The sequence below is a fragment of the Acanthopagrus latus genome, chromosome 13 (assembly GCF_904848185.1).
Source record: "Acanthopagrus latus isolate v.2019 chromosome 13, fAcaLat1.1, whole genome shotgun sequence".
Classification (NCBI taxonomy): Eukaryota; Metazoa; Chordata; class Actinopteri; order Spariformes; family Sparidae; genus Acanthopagrus; species Acanthopagrus latus.
In genome coordinates, this window is record NC_051051.1 from 11875888 (window position 1) to 11896380 (window position 20493).

The following is a 20493-nucleotide window of genomic DNA, read 5'->3' on the forward strand; positions in this document are numbered from 1 at the left end:
GATGTTGCCTAGCAACATAAATGGCGGGGATTCTGCGTCCCTGGATCTACGTTTTATATCTAAAACTAACAAACAAACAACAAAAGCCAATTTAAAATGAGTAATTGGAGTCATTAAGTGACTCATCTTTGTGGTTTTAGATGTAGCATTTTAATGGGAAGTAGAGTCGTCATCCAATACATTCATGGACTTACCTGGGAACAGTTTCAAAGTCAGTGCAGGGTTTGTATAAAGGATGATGAATCATAGCAATGCTTTAATTAAAACGAGGCTCAATTATAGAATTTCTTTTGAAAAATGAATGAATGTTGACTAAATTTGTGATCAGTAATCCAATCTTTGTGTTCTTCTCTTCTGCCAGATTTCCATGACACCTGAGGGCATCACAGGCAATTACCATGTGAAGCAAACACCGGAGACTTCAAAGTGAAATAAAGAGAAATGGAGCATGTCAGGTTTTATAGAGAATTATATTGATACAACAGGGGATCTGACTGGGTGGATGTGAGGCCGAGTTAATCAGCAGTGACAAACACTACAACCACAGCTGCTCATGACTTCCATCTACCAGCAAGTACAAACCTAAAAATTAGATGCACACTACAATCTTTTCCAGAGGCGACTCTACATTTGGACAGGTTTCTGACAATTTTTTTTTCTTTCTCAATACATGGTAAAAAAAAAAAAAGAAAAAAAAAAGGTATTAATATACAGAACTGTAAACAAAAACGCATGTTTTTCTTTTTAAGTAAAATGGTACAATTAACGTCACAAAAAAAGGTAATGGTTAATCTCTTTCGGTTTTAAAAAGTGTGACACAGAGGGAATGATTGATAAGCAATATTGCTTTATGGGAGCACTTTAATAATAATAATATCGGCGGGTAACGGCTTTACAGCATCCCCCCAGTCAGCGTCAAACACAACAACAGAACATGAAACAGACATAAGAGACTATTTACAAGGGTGATCTTTTTTTGTTTTTCTGTTAAAATCATTTCTACTTAATGTGGCGAACATCATCACAATGCAACAACCCACAGCTGATGATACAGATGTACTCATGTAGTGTGCGTGTGGTATATGCAAGTGTGTGAATTTGTGTAACAGTAGGAGCGTCGGCGTATGAAAAGTTTAAAAAGTTCAATGTCCATATTTTCTTTCCTACGTCATCTCTCCACGACTTTAGAGTAGGCGCACCATTTTTCGTTTGTCCTCCGTCATTTTTTAGCTCATCTTCTCCGCCCTGCCGCCTTCTTGCGACCCTGTGGAGAAGAAAACAGTATGGTGAAAACTTTACTCAAAATATGAGCGTATAAATCCTCCCATACTTCTTAAATTAGTCCCCCGATGATTCATGTGACACCGCACGTACCTTCGGTGTTGGCTCGTCTTCCTGCTCCTCCTCCTCCTCCTCCTCCTCCTCTTCTTCCTCAGAGTCTTCTTTAGCAGCCACTGCCTTCGATCGCCCACCGCGCCTGGGTACCACAGAGGGGATACACAGTGAATCAGAGTGCTTCAGCATGTAAACACATCACCCGCCAAATTTTCTCTCTCAGTAACCCATCGACCAGGCGCCAAATGTTGGAGCAGAATCTTCAGCTGATCAATCAGTAACTTACACTTAGTGCACTGGCCAGTAAGTAATGCTGCAAAATATAACAGGTCACAAAATAGGCCTGTCTCTTACGCTGGTTTCTTGGCGGCTGGCTGAGCCGATTTGGGCGGACGTCCTCTCCTCTTCTGCGGCGTGGACTCTGCTGACTCTGCACTGCTGAACAAAGACAAAATGCAGATGACACCAGACTCTGAGTCAAAAATGAAGATGCTGACAGATCTTCAGTGCCAACAGCAGATGTTATTAACGAGGCTGATTCAGCCTCTCCTTCTGGTTAGGGTTACCCTTTGCGTCTTACCCTTGTGATCGCCGTGGTGTCCTGGTTTGTCTTCCTCCCTTGGTCTTCAGCTCCAAATTTTCACTGCTCCTGTCATCCTCTTCCTCCTCTTCCTCGGCTTCCTCCTCACCCTTCTCCTCTTCCTCCTCCTCTTCATCATCCTCTGGTGGAGGAGCAGCCTTCTTTCGCCCCCTTTTTCCCTTTGCAGGTGTGTCCTGACTGGCAGCGGCGGACTTCGGAGGCCGCCCCCGGCGTCCTTTTTTCGGCGGACTGTTCTGTTCGTCCTCTGGCCGATTGTCCTCGTCCCACTGGTCCTCGGGCTCAGCTGCCGTGGTGGAGTTGGCTGCTGACTTCTTGCGCCCACGCTTTGGCTTGCTGTCCTGGTCGTCACTGGAGGTCACGCCACGTTTGCGACCTCGGGGCTTTTCGATATCCTATAAAATTAAGAAGACATGGCTGCTGTAACATGTGTGAACTCTTTTTTTCTGAATGGTGATGTTTTACAGCCCAGGAAAGTGTTGTGTGCTTCCTGCTTAAAACCCTACCTTCTAATTAAACAAATGTGAAAAACAGGTTGTTAAATACTAGAACGTTCCTGTCAAATATTTGAAATGCACATAACGTTTATATTATTTTGACAGAAGACATCACCTCAACAACAAAATGTATGTGGTACCTTTGAAGGCTATTATTAAGTTTACGCAATGTGTACTTGCTAATCTTATCTTGACTTCAGTCCAGCAGATGTTTGCACAGTAGGATCAAAACACAGACACACCAGGTTTTATCACCCCAACACTTCACTGGATCACAGCAACGCGCACATTTCTACTCATCCTGAGCTACGGTGTTATTTAAGATCATGCCTTTTTGTTTATTTGTTTCAATCATGTTCATTTTTCCATTATCAGTAATACTGCCATTTTAAAAAAAAAATCTGCCATTAGGATCATTAGGATTCATTCTGTTGGTGTCACCAGGGCTCTTATCAAAAGTAAATTAAAGTAATAAGGAGGAAATCAGGCTTCAGTTAGTAGAAATTGGGTTGCGCAGACGCAAAAATAAAAATCCTTACAACATTTTCCAGAAAATGATGGCTGGGAGATTCTGATAACATTCCATCACCAATAATGGGATATTTTGGGGATGATTACTGGAGCTTTCAGGCGATATTTACACACAAAAAATGGTCTGAAAAGCTATCATTAGTAACAAGGAAATTAAGGTCAAGAAGAGTTTTCTTTTCACTTAAAGTTCAACTGTAAGACCTAGAAGCTGAAGTTCTCAGTCTCACATCACAGTAGATATTACATCAGTTGATAAAAGAGGTTTTGATACCTTATCAGTGCTGTCTGCTCTCTTTAGGGTGATGTCCTCGTTTTCACTGTGATCCATCTCTGTGCTGTCGTGCCTGAAACACAGATATTATTTTAGATACACATCAATTCGACACCAGCTGCAAGTGACAAGATAGAAAAGCCAACTCTGGTTCTGCGTAGTCAATCATCAGATATCAGCAAACATCTTCACTGTCTGGGCTGTGAGGAAGTTTGTTTTCATATTCAGGTTCAGATCAGGAGCAATTTGGGGTTCAGTATCCTGCTCAAGGACACTTAGACATGCAGCTCAGCTCAGCCAGGGAACCAGGATTCGAACCAGCAACCTTACGATCACTAGACAACCTGCTCTCCCCCCTGAGCTACAGCCGGTCTTTCTGTTTTTTTAACTGTTGGTTGGGTAAAAGGAGCAATGTTAAGATGGAAACTATAATAAAGTCAGAAAGTTTAATTAATCAAAGGATTAATCGATCATGAGAATAATTGTAAGTTGGAGCTCTACTTCAGAGATCAGAACACCTGAACGTCTTCAACTGGATTGGATTCCTACTCTCAAAAAGCTTCAGCCGATTAAAGGCTTGTTCAGGAGTTTTCATGTCCACAACATATCCTTTACCTGGTCTTGCTGCGTTGTGGAGAGCCCGGGTTAGACGAGGAGTCGTCGTTGCTGGCGGTCTCCATGCGAGAGGCTTTGCTCTGGAGCTGCTTCCCCGCCGATGACAGAGGCTTGTTTACTGCACCCAAAACGTTAGCGGACTTGGGCTGGAGGAGTGCGAGATGACAAAAAAGTTACAGTTTATTTGTGTTTCATCCAGTAAAACAGAAATGAGCAGGAAACGGCCAACACAGACATTTTTGTGTGTGTCTAAGTGTTAATACGCTTACCTTTCCTGGTGTGAAGAATGACTTCATCTCTGGTGGGAGATAATTTTTTGTGTTGTTGAAATTCTGAAACAGAGAACAGGGTTATGTTAGAGTATCTATGCGTCTGGGTGAACAAATACCCCCAAAATAACAAGAAACACAAGCTGAGGATTATAATGAGAGGGTTTGCTCCAGACAAAAAGTCTAATTAGACAAAATTCGTGCCAGCTATGTTGATAATTCCTGCTGAAACAAGCCTGTATTTACACAAAAATCTGGGGTGCTTCCATTAATTATCTAGGTTACAAATAGCTACCACAACAAAGAAAATACAAATCATCTGTGTTTATCTTTTAATTACCACTTCTCAAAGAGGTGCAGATGCATAAATACCCACAGTACTCTAAAGGGAATTGCGCAACTTGACCCATCATTTAAGAAGTCAAAGAAGATAAATTGTTTTGGAGATCTGATCTGATTTGCAGCTCAGCTGTTGCTATTATTATACATCAGACAAGAAGATGACATTAAAGATGCTCTGCTGGAAATTAATACTCATGATTTTCTGCTGCAGACACCCACCTTGTCTGGTTTGGTGAAGAAGCACGTGGGCAGCACCGGGTCTTTTGGTGACTCCAGGCTGTAGGTGGTGCTCTTTGACATGATAATGTGCATGGCTACGTCACACACTGTGTAGAGTTTCTGTAAAGAGAAGATGCAAAACATTGACATTCAAGGGGAGTGAAAACGAGTGTGTATTGTCCAGATATCATAAATTCAGTGTATGAGAACTTGACTTGCAGACTGAGATGTGTACCTCGTTTGTTTTGGGATCGGTGGGGGCCTGGGCATCTTTCGTCTGTTTGATATTTTCCACCATTTTCCTGATGAAGGCGTGGCTGTTGTTCTCGTTCTTGGCCATGATGATCTCAAGGACAAACCACAAAGCCCTGACAAGAAAGGGAAGGTTTGACTTTAGCACACAGTACATACAGAGCTTTTATAGTTTAAGTTCTTGGATGTAGCCTTAAAATTCTTTGGACACCGATGATGCACTTCATGAGTAATGGCCAAAATAACATGGTAATAGCGGGGGAGTTAATATTCAGTGCTTTGTGTTTTCATAGCCAACATGTTTAATTTATGATGTGTACTTCTCATTTTAAAGCATTCGTTCATCATCAGCGTTATCATCTACAAACAGCTTTGTGTACTTACTCTTTAATGTCTTTGAGCTGCTCAATGTCCTGTACTTTGACGTAGTCTGGGTCGTGTGCCAGCAGGTGGATGGTGTAGGGCACCACATACTCCGGCAGCAGTGAGAACAGCTTGTCTGTTGGCACACACACAAGGTAAACATTGTGGCACTATTACCTCATCACAACAGTGCCAATGATGTGCACAGAAAGGAAGCAAAAGATCGTATTCATTCCTTTGCGCCGGGACGATTTCCGTTTATTTTCCCCTTCATAATCATTTAGTTCTACAAATCAAATATTCTTAGTAGATATAGATGGTAAACGGTATGCTTTAAATAGTTGATGACATGTTTTTAAAATGCTATAGACTTTTAAGAGCTGCTTTTAAGATACAAAATAAATAAAAATATTAGATTTCACTTGTCAGATCTCATTGAATTTCTTTACCACTGATGGCTGCGTGCTGTTTGAGGTACTCTCTGCGTATGTTGACGTTTTTCACCAGGCACTGGCGAGCGTGAGCCCTCCTCTCCTTAACGGGGTCCTTGGCACACAAAGCGAACACTGCCATGTATTCCAGAGGCAGGCGGAGGCGGCACAGGCCTCGATGGAGCTTCTGGGAAAAACACTGTCGCACCTGGTAGCACTCATCCTAGAGAGTGGAGAGAATGACGCATGGACAAACAGTAATGGTGATTAGGAGGAGGAAACAGATGACGAAATGGTTTGTAGAAATGTGGGGAGAGAGCGCAGATACGTCATTTAAAAAACAATGTGAAATCAGAGCCATAAACACAGAGAGAGACTCGTGGAGGTTTTTACATTGATGACGAGTGCACACAGCTGATACTGCTCCAATGTGATGATTTCGTGATAGCAGGGCTCCTGTGCCAGCTTCAGCAGGGCGCACGCCGCCGCCAGCCGCAGCCTCGACATGTCTGGTTTACTGGGGGATGATGGGAAGGAGGCAGAGGAGACAGAGTAAACACGGATTTCATGTGGTTAGGATGAAGCCCAACATCTCCCCTAGGCTTCAAAGAGCCTATTAAAATCCAGTGCTTCACTGAAAATGTCATTTTAATAATCTGAATACAAAGCTGCTCAAGAGGCTGGTACACACAGGACATGTTTGTCTGATAAAGAAGTAGAGGCTGTTGTTTACCCCATCCTGCCCTGCTCGGTGAGGTCTCCATCACTGTGTAGAATAGCGGTCAGCATCCTCAGGGTGGAGTTACCCGATTTGCTCTGGTTGTTCTTCACTCCTAGCAACCACCTCACCATCAGCTTTATGCCCTGGATCTGAATAGAGGCAAATAAAGCAAGACTGTGGTGAAGTATTCTTCATATAAAAAAACAAACAACAGTAAATGGAAAAGATGAATAGATTTATCGAGGGACACGTAAAGGTTCACTGCTGACCTTGGCAAGAGTTTCCGGGGACACTTCGTCATCTGGAACCCAAAGTTTGGTTGTCTTCTTGCCTGGGATCTACAGACAGCACAAATGATAATATATGACTTATTTCAAATGATATGAACGGACAGGCAACGTAAATACCGACTGTAGGACAATTTTTTGGCCCAATTTTTCAGGGTTTTGTTAATGAAAATGTTAAGTGTCAAATAGATAAACAATAACCAGCAGCCCTGATTTGCAGCAGCGTATATGATGATCACACGAAGATGGATTGAGTACCCTGTCGTTCATGAGCAGATCCTTCACAATGAAGTTGGCGACTAGAGATTTGAGAGGGGCAGCAAACTGCTCTGGCGCCAGCTGAGCCAGGTGACCCAGGGTGGTCAGAGGAGTGATGAGCTGCTCCAGGTTAGCAGGGTCCAGGCCTTTATGCAGAGGCTGGGAGACACAAACATGTCACATTTAATTAGCATGATTTAGTTGACATTTTCTATATAACTTTTATGAGTAAGAAAGTTCAAAACCAAAAGTGATAGGACTGACTGACCTCAAAGATCTGGGCAAAGTGTGTGTCTCTGTTGGTGAACATGGCGTTGATGCAGTGGATGGCATACTTGGCCTGGCGAGGGGGGCCCCTCTTGGCTTTGGCCTGTAGTACCGGCAGCAACACACTAGGGGGAGCACGCAGGAGAGTACCATTACAAACCATAGGAAGCATTGCCATAAGCCATAAAGAGTGCAGCATGCTCAAAGCAAGTGTCTCCGCCCAAAATATGAACAACCAGTTTTTTGTTTTCCTTTTTTTTTTATTTTAACGCTCAATTGAACAGAGTGATTGCACACGCCCTGCTTCAAGTATCAATCAGGCGACTGAACGTACGATTTGATGTGAGGGAAACTCTCTTCCATCTTGCTGCCAGTGTTCTTGAAGATCTGCAGCGCTGCCTCTGCAACCTTCTCGTCGTCCATCTTCAGACAACCCAGCAGGGACTCGAATGTCTCCGCGGAGTGGAATGACACCGGGTGTGTAAATGACAGCACCTGTGTGGGATTAATAAAAAAGAAAAGGTTAAGTAGCTGCATGTCATTTCTATAATAATCACTATCAATCGTATAATGTGTTGACAGTATTCAACTAAAGTTCTTTGAAAACAAATGTCTTTGTGTTGGCATTTAATGTTTAATGACTGGTGCTGCTTTTCCCCGTTTGTCATTCCATTTTTCCACTCAACAGGAACAGAGCACAGCGGTATATTTATTCAGTGATTACTGGAGTAGCAGGCAGTAATTCACACAGACACCCCAGCAACAGGACTGCTGGAGGAGTTCAGAGCCAGTCGTTTTTGTTAAATGGACCACCAACATGAGATAATGAAATGACAACCTAGGATTCATCAACAAATGTTGTAGATAGATGAAGACGTCGAGCTGACGTTTGATTTTTGTTTTCTTTTTACCTTCAGCAGCTCCAGTCCTGCTCTAATGGCCTCTTCAGTGGGGACGCCCTCCTCTTCATCATCAGCTGTTCCATCTATAGATTTGTTCACCTGTTTTATCAAAGCACTAACAGATGAGAGACAGAGAAAAAAGGTCAGACACTGCACAACTGAATCAAATATCACACAGAAATACACACACACACCCACACACACACACCCACACACACAGTACCTGATGGATTCTGTGTCGATGTGTACAGGAGCGATTCTCTCCAGCAGGAACTTGACCATTTCCAGGAAGGGATTACTGGGCTGTTTGGGGCTTCCAAGCTTTTTAGTGATGTCTCGCTGAAAAGGTGACAAATAATTGAATTAAAATATATCAAATTAATGACAGTAATGCATAAAAACTGACAATCTGTAAAACTGTAAACGCTCATCACACTTTCTCAGTGGCTAACACCCAACACCAAGACAAATCTGAGCTGACCGCTGTCAAATTAACGTAACAGCAGCAGCAGCACAAGGTGGAGAGCGGAGGAGAGAGGCTGGTCTTGTTTTGCCTTCCTACACCACTGTAATAAATGTCTTATCACCATCATCTTCAATGCACATTTTAGACAGAAAGAGACAAATCCCCTCGACTTGCAACCAGGGTAAAGTAAAAAAGAAACAAAACAAAATGTAAAAAACACAGACTTCTTACAATAATAAACTGTAACAGAAAACAGTCTCTCCATTTCTTTCCGGTGTTCATTCAGGAAAACTGTTTAAATGAATAATTCAATGTGTAGTAAATCTCATAACACACTACTTGTGAGCAAACAGGAATTAGGCAAGAGCCCACCTTAACATCCCATCATTTAATGATTATATTAGAGATTATAATAGAGGCAGAAAAATTTGCTCTCTGATAACATTTGATGAAGAGCTGATATAAGAAATGTATCAGTAGATTCAGTGTTAGAAGCAGGGGTAAGCTATCCTCGTAATTCACAATTTGTACCAACTTTAATAATCTTTTTCAACCCCAAATACTGACTCAAGACTTAATTCTGCAAGTGAAAAACTTCTACACAAAAAGGTTAAAAAAGACACTTCTGAGGTTTTCTACTGCGTCTTAATTCTAAAGTCAAAACCCCTAATTTCAGAAATTTATTTGAGTATTGATTACAATAAAAACAAAAGCAGAGACATCAATTAAATTAGATTCAATCACTTTCACTACGCTGTGACCTGGGACAGACACGTCAATACTCACCACGCAGACTTCAGCTTGCTTGCAGGAGCAGGAGGGGCTGACCAAGGTTTCCAACTGATCTCTGATGCGCTCGTCATCATCCAGGACCTGAGCCAGCTTCTTTACAAAGTCCTGAGCCTTGCCGGGGTCCGGCAGGTTCCCTGTAGACAAAGAATAAAAAGATGATTTCTACAAAGCAAAAATTCGAAACAAGGATGGCTAGCTCATCCTGTCTCAGCAATTTCACAAGAGATGTTGCTATTTTTCCCTTTCTACTTTATTTAACATATGTAAGATGCCTTACTTGTGATCACCATGACTTTGGCGAACACGGCCTTGCTTGATGCTTCAGACTACAACGGAACAGACAAAAACAGTTAGGAAACACGAGACAAGGATATGGTTTGAGGATATGAACTATTAGCTTTTTAATAGTGAGCTTCAGTCGGAGTTACCTTAGGTTTTTTGATCAAGTCCAGAAGGTCTTTGACATGGTGCCTCAGTAGATTCTGGCATTTCCACATCTCATTCAAAGCTCTAAGAGGCACAGAGGAGGAAAATTATAAAGATCTTCCTTCTCAACATTTCTTCAACAAAAGTCACCATGGGCAACTATCTTTAATCTTTTGTGTGTGAGAGAGACTTACTTGACAGCATTTGTGTCCAGGGTGGCATACAGGTAGTAAAGACACTTCATCCTCTCCGTGGTTTCCAGGTTGTGAGGAACCATGTACTGGGCAAACACTCGCTCCACCAGCAACCTGTGCACATTAAATGAAATATTCAAGGTGATATCTAGATTAAGTGCTTAATATGGGTTTGTTTTTTCGCTTTAGAGGTTTGATCCTTAGAGTTCTGACAGCAAGTGGATAAGATTAGTTTAACACATGGTTGCCAAATCTTCTTAAACATAAAATTCAAGAACTTTTCAAGGACAAATTCCCTCAAATTCAATGTCCCAACACGGCAAAGTTTAAGACACAGATCCAGGTTAATTATTGTTATAACACTAAGTGTAATGACAACTAGCAATTTCATATAAATCTATATTTAAAACATTTGCAAAAAATATATAAATTCAAGCACTTACAATGACTCATTTTGTTCAAAAAATTTTCATGGCCTTGATTTTCTCCCCTCAAATTCACAATCTGTCAAGGATTTCACGGACTTGTGTGTTCCCTGTTAATCGGATTATCCACACCAGGATCAGAAAATCAAGGCAGCTTGGGACAAAGTGAAAAAAAAAGTTTCCTGTTGAATTTTTCTTCTTATTTTGAAATATTTATGCATGAATGAGATCACAGTCCCTCACTGGTAGTTACCTACCAAATATATTAGAGACTGTTTAATTAAATACATTTCTCAGCAGTCTCGGCATAATCTCACATTTTAATACCTCTCATAATAACATTTTGACACTTTATGATTAAGTATATTTTAGATCATGAATTCCAGCAGTTTTAAAAGGGAGAATTTGCTGAGCACGCATGAGTATTTCAGTGCTGCACTGCTTAACTTTCATACAGTCGCACTCAGACAGGAACTGCCTGTTACAATACAGACTTTTCCTGCTGGCAGCTCCACTGCAGCAGAGTGATCCAAAGGACAACACGGCTCTGCAGTTAGATCTCTGGACTGTCGATTTTTTTCCTTTTTTGTGCGTGTGGGTTTTGTCATTCAGGCATTTATTCAGGAGGTGCCCACTTTGCCCTCGACATGGCTCATCTATTTTCTACTTCAGCTGGTGACATTTTGTAGACTGACCTTCAACAACTCCCACAGAGGTCTGTGTCGTGCATTTGCAGGTGGAGATGCAAGGAGTTACACTGTAGTGTGCTGCGTGGCTGCTCAAATAATGGGGGGGGGAACTATTATGCTGGCCTGAGGCTAATGTAGTGGTCACATTAGAGAAGAATCTGGTGCTTGGATTCTTAAAGACCAACTTAAAAACTGGCAGTAGACAAGTTTTCTGCCTCAGGTGTTATTATGGAGTGAATCCTGATAGCACAATATAATGGGTGGAATAATCAGACCATCAGCACTTGCATTGGTTCGATATAAACATTGCTATCACTATATAATTTTGCCTGCCACCAGGCAAGGGGTTCCTGGGAAAAACAAAGGTAAACTGGTGATCCATTTCTATTACAGAGACTCTGAGGAAAACAGAAATTATCCAGTTGTCTTTGCAACAGCAACACCGACAACAATACCACTAGATTCCAGACGGATGAATAAGGTTCCCACACCGCTAAACACTGCTGTAAAATATCTCAGTGTGTTGTCTTTATCTATATTACCCTTATGCATGATCCTGTTTAAGTTGATCAAAAGCTCATCTCGCGTTGAACACTTATGATGACGTCATTACGTTATGCAACATGGTGCGAAACGTGGTGAGTGAATTTCAGTACTTTTACATAACCTTTTAGCCTTGCTTGTGCAGATTTTCAAGGATATGAAACATTAGAAAATTACACCACAACAAGCAAATTACCAACGTATGCACTGGGGAAACAGTTTGCTCCCAGGTGAAACTATCAAAACATCTCTTCACTCTTCACTGCTAAGAAAAACATGTTTATACTTCTATATTCAGAAATTTTTTTGGATCAATGTGTTTTGGGTGTTTATTTAGTCAATTTTGCTGATAAAACATGTCAAATTAAAAAAAAATTATAATGCCTAATTAGCTTTTATAACATTTTAGTTTAGTTTAGTTAAACATCTCAAGATGCATGCACTTTTTGGCATACCACTTCTATTTGCAAAGGATTCATTTTAATTATCTACACTGAGCTTGTTATCCGTGAAGCAAGACAAATAAATCAAAACTAAATTAAGTGCACAAATGCAAAAGGTACGTTGCCAATAGCCCGAGGCATACATGGAAGCTGTAGTTGAGCAAATGAGGTGCAACTGATTCAACAAACTCACAGAGAATCTCATCAGCATCTTTGAAATGCTCTCTTTAAAAACACTTAACCCCAGGTGTAAAACACTTATTTGAAATTCATGAAGGTGGTTTGCTTTTCCAATGATTTTAATACAACAAAGAGGAGCACAAACCTGTCGTCAATGCTGTTCTGGTAGTAGATATGGAGCAACTTGTCTTTGATCCAGGAAATCTGTTTAGAGGCCTCCCTCCCTCCTTCTCCCTGCAGCGAGTACTTCCTGTAGATCGATGCCAGACCCATCATGGCCTCCTTACGTACACGCCACTGATGAGGAAGAATAGGCAAAGATAAAGGGAGACATATTACCAACCATGGCAACTTGGCAAAGTAAGAAACTACAAGAAGATACAAGGGTTGCAGTGGCTGTAGTTCCCAAAAGAAAACTGGCTAGGCGATCTATAAATACATACAGTGACAGGAAATCCTCCCCATAAGAAAGTTGGAAATTTTGACATGCAGTTGATAAGATAGATTGCTAGACATTGTCCAAAAACAGCAGATACATTTAGTGAAGCTGTTATTTCAATCCAAAAATACTGCAGTACTTCAAGGAACAAGATTCATAATGGTTTAGTCTGGAAGGTCTGCACACTTTTATTTTTTGTGTATATATGCAATTGTGAGTAAATGCCCTGATCGTACATACAATGTATATATTACATTGCACAAAACTTCATACGAAAATGCTGAAAACACAATGAGAACATACATAAAAAGTGCCCACTTACTCTCTTGTCCAGTGTCCTCTCCTTCACAAAATTGAGCAGTGCATCATTGACTAGAGACAAGTCTTTCTTGGCAGCAGTTACTATAGAGACAATCACATCATGGCGGATGGCCTCCTCTGGGTCATGTGATCTGACCCTCAAGAATTCTGGGTAAGGAAACGGTAACAAATTAGTTGGATGTGTTAAAATAAGCCACGACGAAAAAGCCAGCAATAGTTTTTCATTTCTTCCAAATTAAACACTTTAAAAAGGAGGTGGCAAAATAACAACAGGGATCACAACGGGGTTCCATGCTGATAAACTGAAGTGTTTCAGCTGATTTACCTGTGAGGTCTTTGGCCAGGTCTGGGTGGTTCATGAGACAATGACTGGCAAACTTGACACACTCCAGTCTGATAGGCACATGGATGTCATTAAACCTGATGGGAAAAGGAGTGCTCTTTAATGTCGGCAACTGTGCAAAGTGACGGCGACGTAAATACACATGCTATTATTTCAAGGTAACAAAATCATTTGAAATGAGTTATTTTTGCCTGATAAAGATCATTTCAGGTTTCCTTGTAAAGTAGTAGTAAATGACAAAGAAATAATTGTGGTTACCACCATTTATTTATCCTTTATTTTGATGATTACTAATAATACTAAATACTACTAATATCATTAAATGCAATTGTGTTGGACAGAGTAATCATGAAATTAAATACGCATAATGTAAGTTATTAGTTGCAGCCTCACTGTTTACATCAAATTTGACTGCATGTTCTGATCATAATTATTTCATCAGTGATTTTCATCTGAGATTTTGAGGAGACACCAGGAGATAACAGATGATACACCAGATTATGCTGAAAAATCAAGCAGTTTTCAAGGAGTACATTAAAATTCAAACATATTCCTAACCCTGAAAACATAATGGTTAAAATGAAGCATTTCCCAAAACTTCAAGAATTTATACAAACCTGAAAACCTAAATAATCTTAGCATGCCAAATTTTTCATAAAATAAAATGAAATAAATGAAATAAAAAAAACAAAAAGACACACTTCCTCCAATCTAAACATAAAAGTTACACCAACAATAAGAAACAATAACCCTCAAAAACAAGGGGTCTATACACATTTGAAAAAAAACTTTAAAAAGACTTTTTCAGACTTTTCAAGGAGCTGTAGGATGCCATAGCCCCAACTCTGAAACCCACCTGCCCAGGTAACACTGCCAGAGGGGTTTGTTCTGTCCAGCCAACTCGGAGTCCTTGGCTCCAAACATCTTTGCCAGCAGCTTCACCACCTGCAGCCTCTCATCATTATCATTACTCTGCAGAGACAGAGGGAAGGAGGAACACAGGGAGAGAAATGATGCAAGGAACTTGGCCGTTTTTTACGGAGAGACACAGCAACTCATTTACATGAACTACACGGGCAACATTTTCACAAACACACAAAGGCAGACATTTTTCTTGGGTGTCAGTGTTGTTGTAGAATGGAGGAGGAGAAGTAAAGACAAAGGAAGACAAGAGGAAAGGAGGGAGGATGAGAAAGGAAAGGCATTAAGGAGAGAAAACAAGCAAGGAAAGATAAAGATGAAAAGAGCGAGGGTGAGACAAAGAATGAGCAAACATGTGAGAGAAAAAAAGCGTGTAGTCTGTGGGGGAGAAATTTTATCGCAGCTATTATTTTGAAGAGACAGCAGTGATCTACACTCCCTCTGAACAGTTAATGAGCGTTATCCATCAGCAGGATGCCTTTATGAGACACTGCAGAGGCAACATTATGCTGACTGGCTGACTGTTTTATCTTTCTAATATGAATCAACAAACCTGCAGAGAAAGTGAAAATGTGCAGGATGTGGGTAATAGCTTTGAGAAGAATTCAGGGTTTCAGTCGGGCGTGTGGATGAACTCATAACACCAATATAACACGAGCGCCGCTGCTGCTTCCATCTCTGCCATTATCATTACAACATAATCTCATTTATCTACCTGTCAAACATCCTAATAAAGCATAGTGAGGTGTGTTGCACTAAAAAAACAACTATACAAACAACATGATATGACAAGTGTGTGGCACTAAAGGCTGTGTTCAGGCAAATCTAAGCATTTACAGGGTGTCTTCCTTCACCTTCAGCTTGAACTCGAGCTGCGGCAGCACTGACAGCAGCAGGTGGCTGTCTATGTTGTAGAGCTCCAGGATGAGGTCAAAAACATGTTCAGACAGATCGCTGACTGAGGTCTTTCCCAACATCAGCACCTGGTTGAAGAACTGAAGAAGACACAGAAGGAGGAATAAAGGTTACTGATAACCCAGCGCGGTTCTCCAGCTCAAACTGTCTGTTTTTTCTGACGCACAGTTTGATGCATATGTCTCTTCATGGCATGTGTAAGAATGGCATGAATAAGCATGTGAATGCGTATTTATATTATTACATGTTTAAACATGTGCATCCATGTGTGTGAATGTTGTTTGTCTGAATAAAATAAAATGATTATAACAGATCTTTAAAGGATCAATTATAGATGAGACAAAAGAAAGTAAGGATGTCCGACAACGACTATAAGGACTGTGATCTCAGTGAGGAAATCCTCTTGTTATTCACCCTTCCTTCCTATGGTGAGGTCAAATGTCAAGTACAAAATCACACCTCTGCTCGGCACAAACCAGCCTTCAAGTTGCGGGACAGTCTCACAACCTATTCCATCCCATTCTAGTGGCCTTGTTAAATCTAAATTTACGACACTTGTGCTGTATGTACATGATGTAAACACCTGGATGCTCCAAATGTTTTATGTTCAACAGCTGACTTTAATGTCCAATAGATCACTTTGCTTCATCATTTGCTCATACACAGTATGAATCTCTTGCGGTGCCAAGACATTTCTAGCATTGTTGGCTCTGGTTCAAATACTCTGGCGGTGTTAGGATCATGCTCTTCCTACAAACAAAATCAAAGTGACACTGTGCTAATAACAACAGTCACTTCCATGTGGACGGCTGACAGTTGATTTGATGGCAATGATTAAACAACAACTGCTAATTTGGAGTAAACAAAAGCTGTGATTTCTTTAGTCTGTGGCCCATCAGACAAATTATGTCTCTAAACTAACACTGTTGAAAGTGTTATGATATGACAGCATCAGATATGCAGTTTTGACAAATTAGATGTACACACTTTGAGATGACGTCATGAAGATAGACAATTACGCTGTATGTTAGCTTGTGCATGATGTAGGGGTTTTCAAACTGGAAGGTATTGTAAACAAATGCATTTCGGTGCTATTGGGGTACATGCAGAACTTTGAAGCTCCGTAAAGCACTGTTTCAACAGTACGGTAATTGCTCTCAAGAGTCTCAGTTCTGTGTTTTTGTGAGAATCGCAGAATGTACAAAATGCAAAACAAAAACTAGTATAGTATTCATGAAGGAGAGTGTTAATCTTACATTGGTGATGTAGGGTTCAATAGCTTGTGCAGTCCTCTTCAGCAAAGCTTTAGCCAGGTCATAGGCTTGTTTATTTAAATTCTAAAGAGATGGGAAAAACAAGTGGTGAATAAAACAACAGGCCAGAGGACATACTACACAACAAAAACAACAAAAGCATGATGTATAATGTGAAAAGTGAGGGTGTAGTCCATCAGTTCTTTTTTCCCCACTCAGAAGAATCCCATAAGGGTACTTGCAGCAGGCACAGATGTCCACAGATGTTTGTGCACAACCTCATAAACTGCCTTACCTCTCGTCGCCTGCAGGGGTCTCATTGAATTAGAGGGTATGGAAAATGAGATTTGTCTCAATATTAACAGTTTTCTGTGTGACCATCATCTTACCTTGTGCGCTGGCACCAGGTTGACCAACACAGTGTCCAACAGCTCCTGCGATACAGTGTCTCCCTCGCAGATGATGGAGCTCATCAGGTCCACCATGTGCATGTGCACCTTCTGGTTGTGGCCGTTGCTAGGGAAACGGGATGAAGAAGGGTCAAAGGTCAAGGAGGGCATCATTACATAGCTTAAAATATAATATTACACACTGGCTCCTATTAAGAGAGGAAACATCATGGAAGACACTACAGATAAGGCGGAGGGAAAAATTATAAGAGACATCACCACAAAACTTCCCCAGTTAATTGCTTGCAATGAAACAATTATTGTTTGCATGACAAGTTTTATGAAAACTATGCAAATGTGTCAGTATTTAGTCAAATATGTGCTAACTTGCGTGTTTTTGATGTTTCCTTCCTACGAGTAGGAAACAGACCTGTTGTGGATGCAAATCAGACCAACCTCTGAAAAGTGACAGTGTTTTGCCTGTAGCCTCTGACTTTAAATTTGACTTGGTCTAAATCAAAATGTCAAACACTCCATGGTCGTTTTGAGAGTGTGTACGGGACCCATTCAGCATAAGAATCTGTAATTTTCTGAGTGTACCATTGCAGAGATTTGCTTTGCGGGCAGCCTGCAGGTCGCAGAGTTTTTTTACTTGCCAGATTGCTCGTTTTGAAAAACAAACTGGCCTCACAAAAACATACTGCGATGCACCGATCACACAGAGGGTGGGTGCATTTGCTCATAATGATCTGCAGGACAGCGGGGGGTAAAGCTTATTACCTAGATATGTATCTCAGTGACTGCCGTCCTCAACGCTGCCAGGCATTACTAGTCTCATTACCTCCTATTCACTTGTGTGTCTCTCTCTCTCTTTCTCACACACACACACACACACACACACACACACACACACACACACACACACACACACACACACACACACACACACACACACACACACACACACACACACACACACACACACACACGCAAAGGGCTAAATTCCTCTACACTGCATATATTTCAAATGCAACGCAGAGCTCTTTGGATTCTTCCTATAGAGTATAAAAAACAAAACAAAACAAAAAAAACACACACACACGTTGTGCTGGCACAACCTTGACACACACGCAAACACTATTTTGTTCCAATGGCAAAGAGCCAAATTCCATACTGCAGAATTCAGCCCTCAAGGTTGTGTTCAGCAGAGTGAAATTGAGAGCCGTGCTGGGAGGAAGGAGAGGAGAGGAGGGAGGGCAACCAAAGAGAAACAACTGGACTGCAACTGTGCCGTTTCACGATGTAGCAGCAGAGACAGAATTAGGTGTTAAGGACATTGAGGACTACTACTGCGGATAAAATAAAGGCTGGCCTCACTTTCACAAATTCATCATAATGAATATGGACACGCCTCTTGAAATAAGGACTTACTTGATGACCTGGAAGAGCGTTCTGTACAGCTGGGTGAAGATCTCGTTGCTGTCTTCAAGCTCAAAGCAAATGTTGTATGACTTCACCCATGCTATGTTCTGAACAAAAAGAAAAAAAGAGGAGGACGGATGTAAGTGGTGAAGCAGATGCAAAATAGGAACGTGAAGGAAGGGCACACAGCTACGCATTTGCTTGTTGACTTTCAATTATCGTCCTTCAATCATCTAGAAACCTGCAAACATGCCTTCGTTGGTCCCTTAGGAGCAGCAGGTTAGGAATGCACCATTGACATATCTTTACCGTTATAGTCTAAATTTGCTTCCTAAAACATCCAGGCCTTACAGATCAAGACTGGCAGTTACTCAGAGTTGTATTTCTCATCACCTGGTGAAAATGAGCCAGAAATTAAGTTTTTGTTTTGTTTTAGGAATCATCTGGCTCCCTTCTGTTCACCAGCTAGTCACTTACCTTTGTATGTTTGCTGTTTGGTGCTGAGCTTTGAGGCAGAGTGAAAGCAAACAGTAAAGTTTCAGGCCCAACAGCTAAACAATGAGCTAAAACCCCCTAGAAAAGCTCCATAAAGCAGAGAGGAAATACAGATTCAGACAATGGGTCTCTGTAGACTCATTACCACGAGCCTCTCTCGTTACACACTGTCATCTGATGCATCGTTATAAAGAAAAATATTGATTAGAGTCACTTTAAATGAACTTCAGTAAACAAGCTCTGTTGGCACTCACTGTGTCCATTTGCAGAGAGCATGAAGCCAGTTTGGCTTCCATTCCACATTAAATTAAAAACTTCTTATTAAAAACCACCTCAGGGCTGCTGCAGCTTATAATTTGGATTTCACTATTGTTGCATGAAGTGCGAAGCAATTAATGTAATTAAAACTGCAAGTTAGACCTCCTCAATCACACAATTGCTTCTGATTGTTCAATTATGCCCTGTTTATAACGCTGGCATTTTAATGACAATCTTCATAATAATAATCAAGCTGCAAATAAAATCCAATCTGACTCAACTTGCCCTTTGATTTCACCAGGAAATTGCTTCTTGCAATCTCCCATAAATCAATCAGAAGCACTTTGAAACATCCAAGCAAGAGCAAGCAAGAAGTTTGAAAATCAAACAAAACCATATTAAAAGAACATCAGAGAATTCCTTTTCTAAAAATACTGAGGGATGTAGTCTAGTTATTTTTGAAGCCACATTAAATTTGGAATTATCTCTATTGACTTAAAGGAGTTCAGAAGTTCAGACAGAGGCTGCTGCAGCCTGAAGGAGGTGAAAAACAAAACTGTCAGATTGCTGCTGATATAAACAGATTTCCTCCACGTTCCTGCTGCACAGCAGAAGAGAGTGCATGTCATTCTGTCACCACCGCTTCCTCCGCCTTGGCTCTACACACGCCATCAATATAATTTATTTAATGTGATGTGGTTACAGAAGATCACACAACATTACAATTGCTACATAATGCTGTTTGGATTTGGATTTGGATTAACAATTTCTGTCCAATATGTTTTTTGCATAATAAAGTTAAATCCCCCATAAAAATGTTTCAAGTAATTTTGCTCATGCTGCTTCATTATGCAATCTATAATACTCAAATATTGTTCATGTCAAAGGTTTAACTGCTGGATGAATGAGGTCTTCTTTACAAATCACTGTAATTACAAAATGTCAAACTCAGATTGAGGAAGCACATAGCTAAACAGCAGATGCGTAAAAACAGCCTTCCCGTGTCAAACACTGTACATGCATACATCATTGGTGCAGTAAAGGTCAAACTTTCAAGTCAAATAAAAATAAGCTAAACACATTTTTAAGTGGAATGATCGGTTAACTGTTCTTCTGTTTTGTTCCAGGATTCCTCTTTCCTGCTCCACTGTGAACATGAAATATGCAGTACAAGAGAGGCAGTTAGCTCTCCTTTTATGCGCCTTTTTTCAAGAAACATTACTCACGTTAGGGATGTGAACTTTCCCTTCAAATAGCCGGTTCACTGGCAAAAATCCCAGCTTTATTAAGGTCCAAAGCCAACAAATCTCTTAATTAAACCTTTAATCTTTTTTACTAGCAATGAGCAATGTAGGAAACATTTGAATAGTGAGCTTGTCATTTTAGCTGCTTTCACTTTGCAAATATGACCAGGGGCAGAT

At 40.8% G+C, this 20493-nt stretch overlaps 1 protein-coding gene and 1 long non-coding RNA gene across 3 annotated transcripts in view; one reads left to right on the forward strand and one right to left on the reverse strand.

The window, feature by feature from the left end:
• Position 1: 1 nt before the first annotated feature.
• LOC119031016 lies at positions 2-454 on the forward strand. Its single transcript, XR_005078489.1, has 2 exons — positions 2-211; positions 362-454. It is a non-coding gene; the product is annotated as an uncharacterized LOC119031016 (long non-coding RNA).
• The window catches only part of pds5b (PDS5 cohesin associated factor B), a 32101-nt gene continuing 12062 nt past the window's right edge, over positions 455-20493 (reverse strand). Inside the window, exons 5-35 of one of the 2 annotated variants that reach the window (XM_037119088.1) lie at positions 18329-18426; positions 16898-17024; positions 16512-16592; positions 15195-15335; positions 14276-14391; positions 13402-13496; positions 13078-13223; positions 12462-12613; positions 10037-10150; positions 9845-9926; positions 9694-9742; positions 9411-9550; positions 8382-8497; positions 8168-8273; positions 7591-7751; positions 7258-7381; positions 6990-7148; positions 6714-6782; positions 6457-6593; positions 6117-6240; positions 5742-5946; positions 5314-5428; positions 4913-5045; positions 4678-4797; positions 4117-4179; positions 3848-3993; positions 3233-3305; positions 1916-2328; positions 1690-1770; positions 1375-1477; positions 455-1264 (exon numbers count right to left, since the gene is read on the reverse strand). In XM_037119088.1, coding sequence (XP_036974983.1) covers positions 1232-1264; positions 1375-1477; positions 1690-1770; positions 1916-2328; positions 3233-3305; positions 3848-3993; positions 4117-4179; positions 4678-4797; positions 4913-5045; positions 5314-5428; positions 5742-5946; positions 6117-6240; positions 6457-6593; positions 6714-6782; positions 6990-7148; positions 7258-7381; positions 7591-7751; positions 8168-8273; positions 8382-8497; positions 9411-9550; positions 9694-9742; positions 9845-9926; positions 10037-10150; positions 12462-12613; positions 13078-13223; positions 13402-13496; positions 14276-14391; positions 15195-15335; positions 16512-16592; positions 16898-17024; positions 18329-18426 — 3822 coding nt within the window. In that variant the 3' untranslated portion in view covers positions 455-1231. Of the gene's footprint in view, positions 1265-1374; positions 1478-1689; positions 1774-1915; positions 2329-3232; positions 3306-3847; positions 3994-4116; positions 4180-4677; positions 4798-4912; positions 5046-5313; positions 5429-5741; positions 5947-6116; positions 6241-6456; positions 6594-6713; positions 6783-6989; positions 7149-7257; positions 7382-7590; positions 7752-8167; positions 8274-8381; positions 8498-9410; positions 9551-9693; positions 9743-9844; positions 9927-10036; positions 10151-12461; positions 12614-13077; positions 13224-13401; positions 13497-14275; positions 14392-15194; positions 15336-16511; positions 16593-16897; positions 17025-18328; positions 18427-20493 lie in introns of both variants that reach the window. The other variant, XM_037119087.1, reaches the window with a different exon arrangement.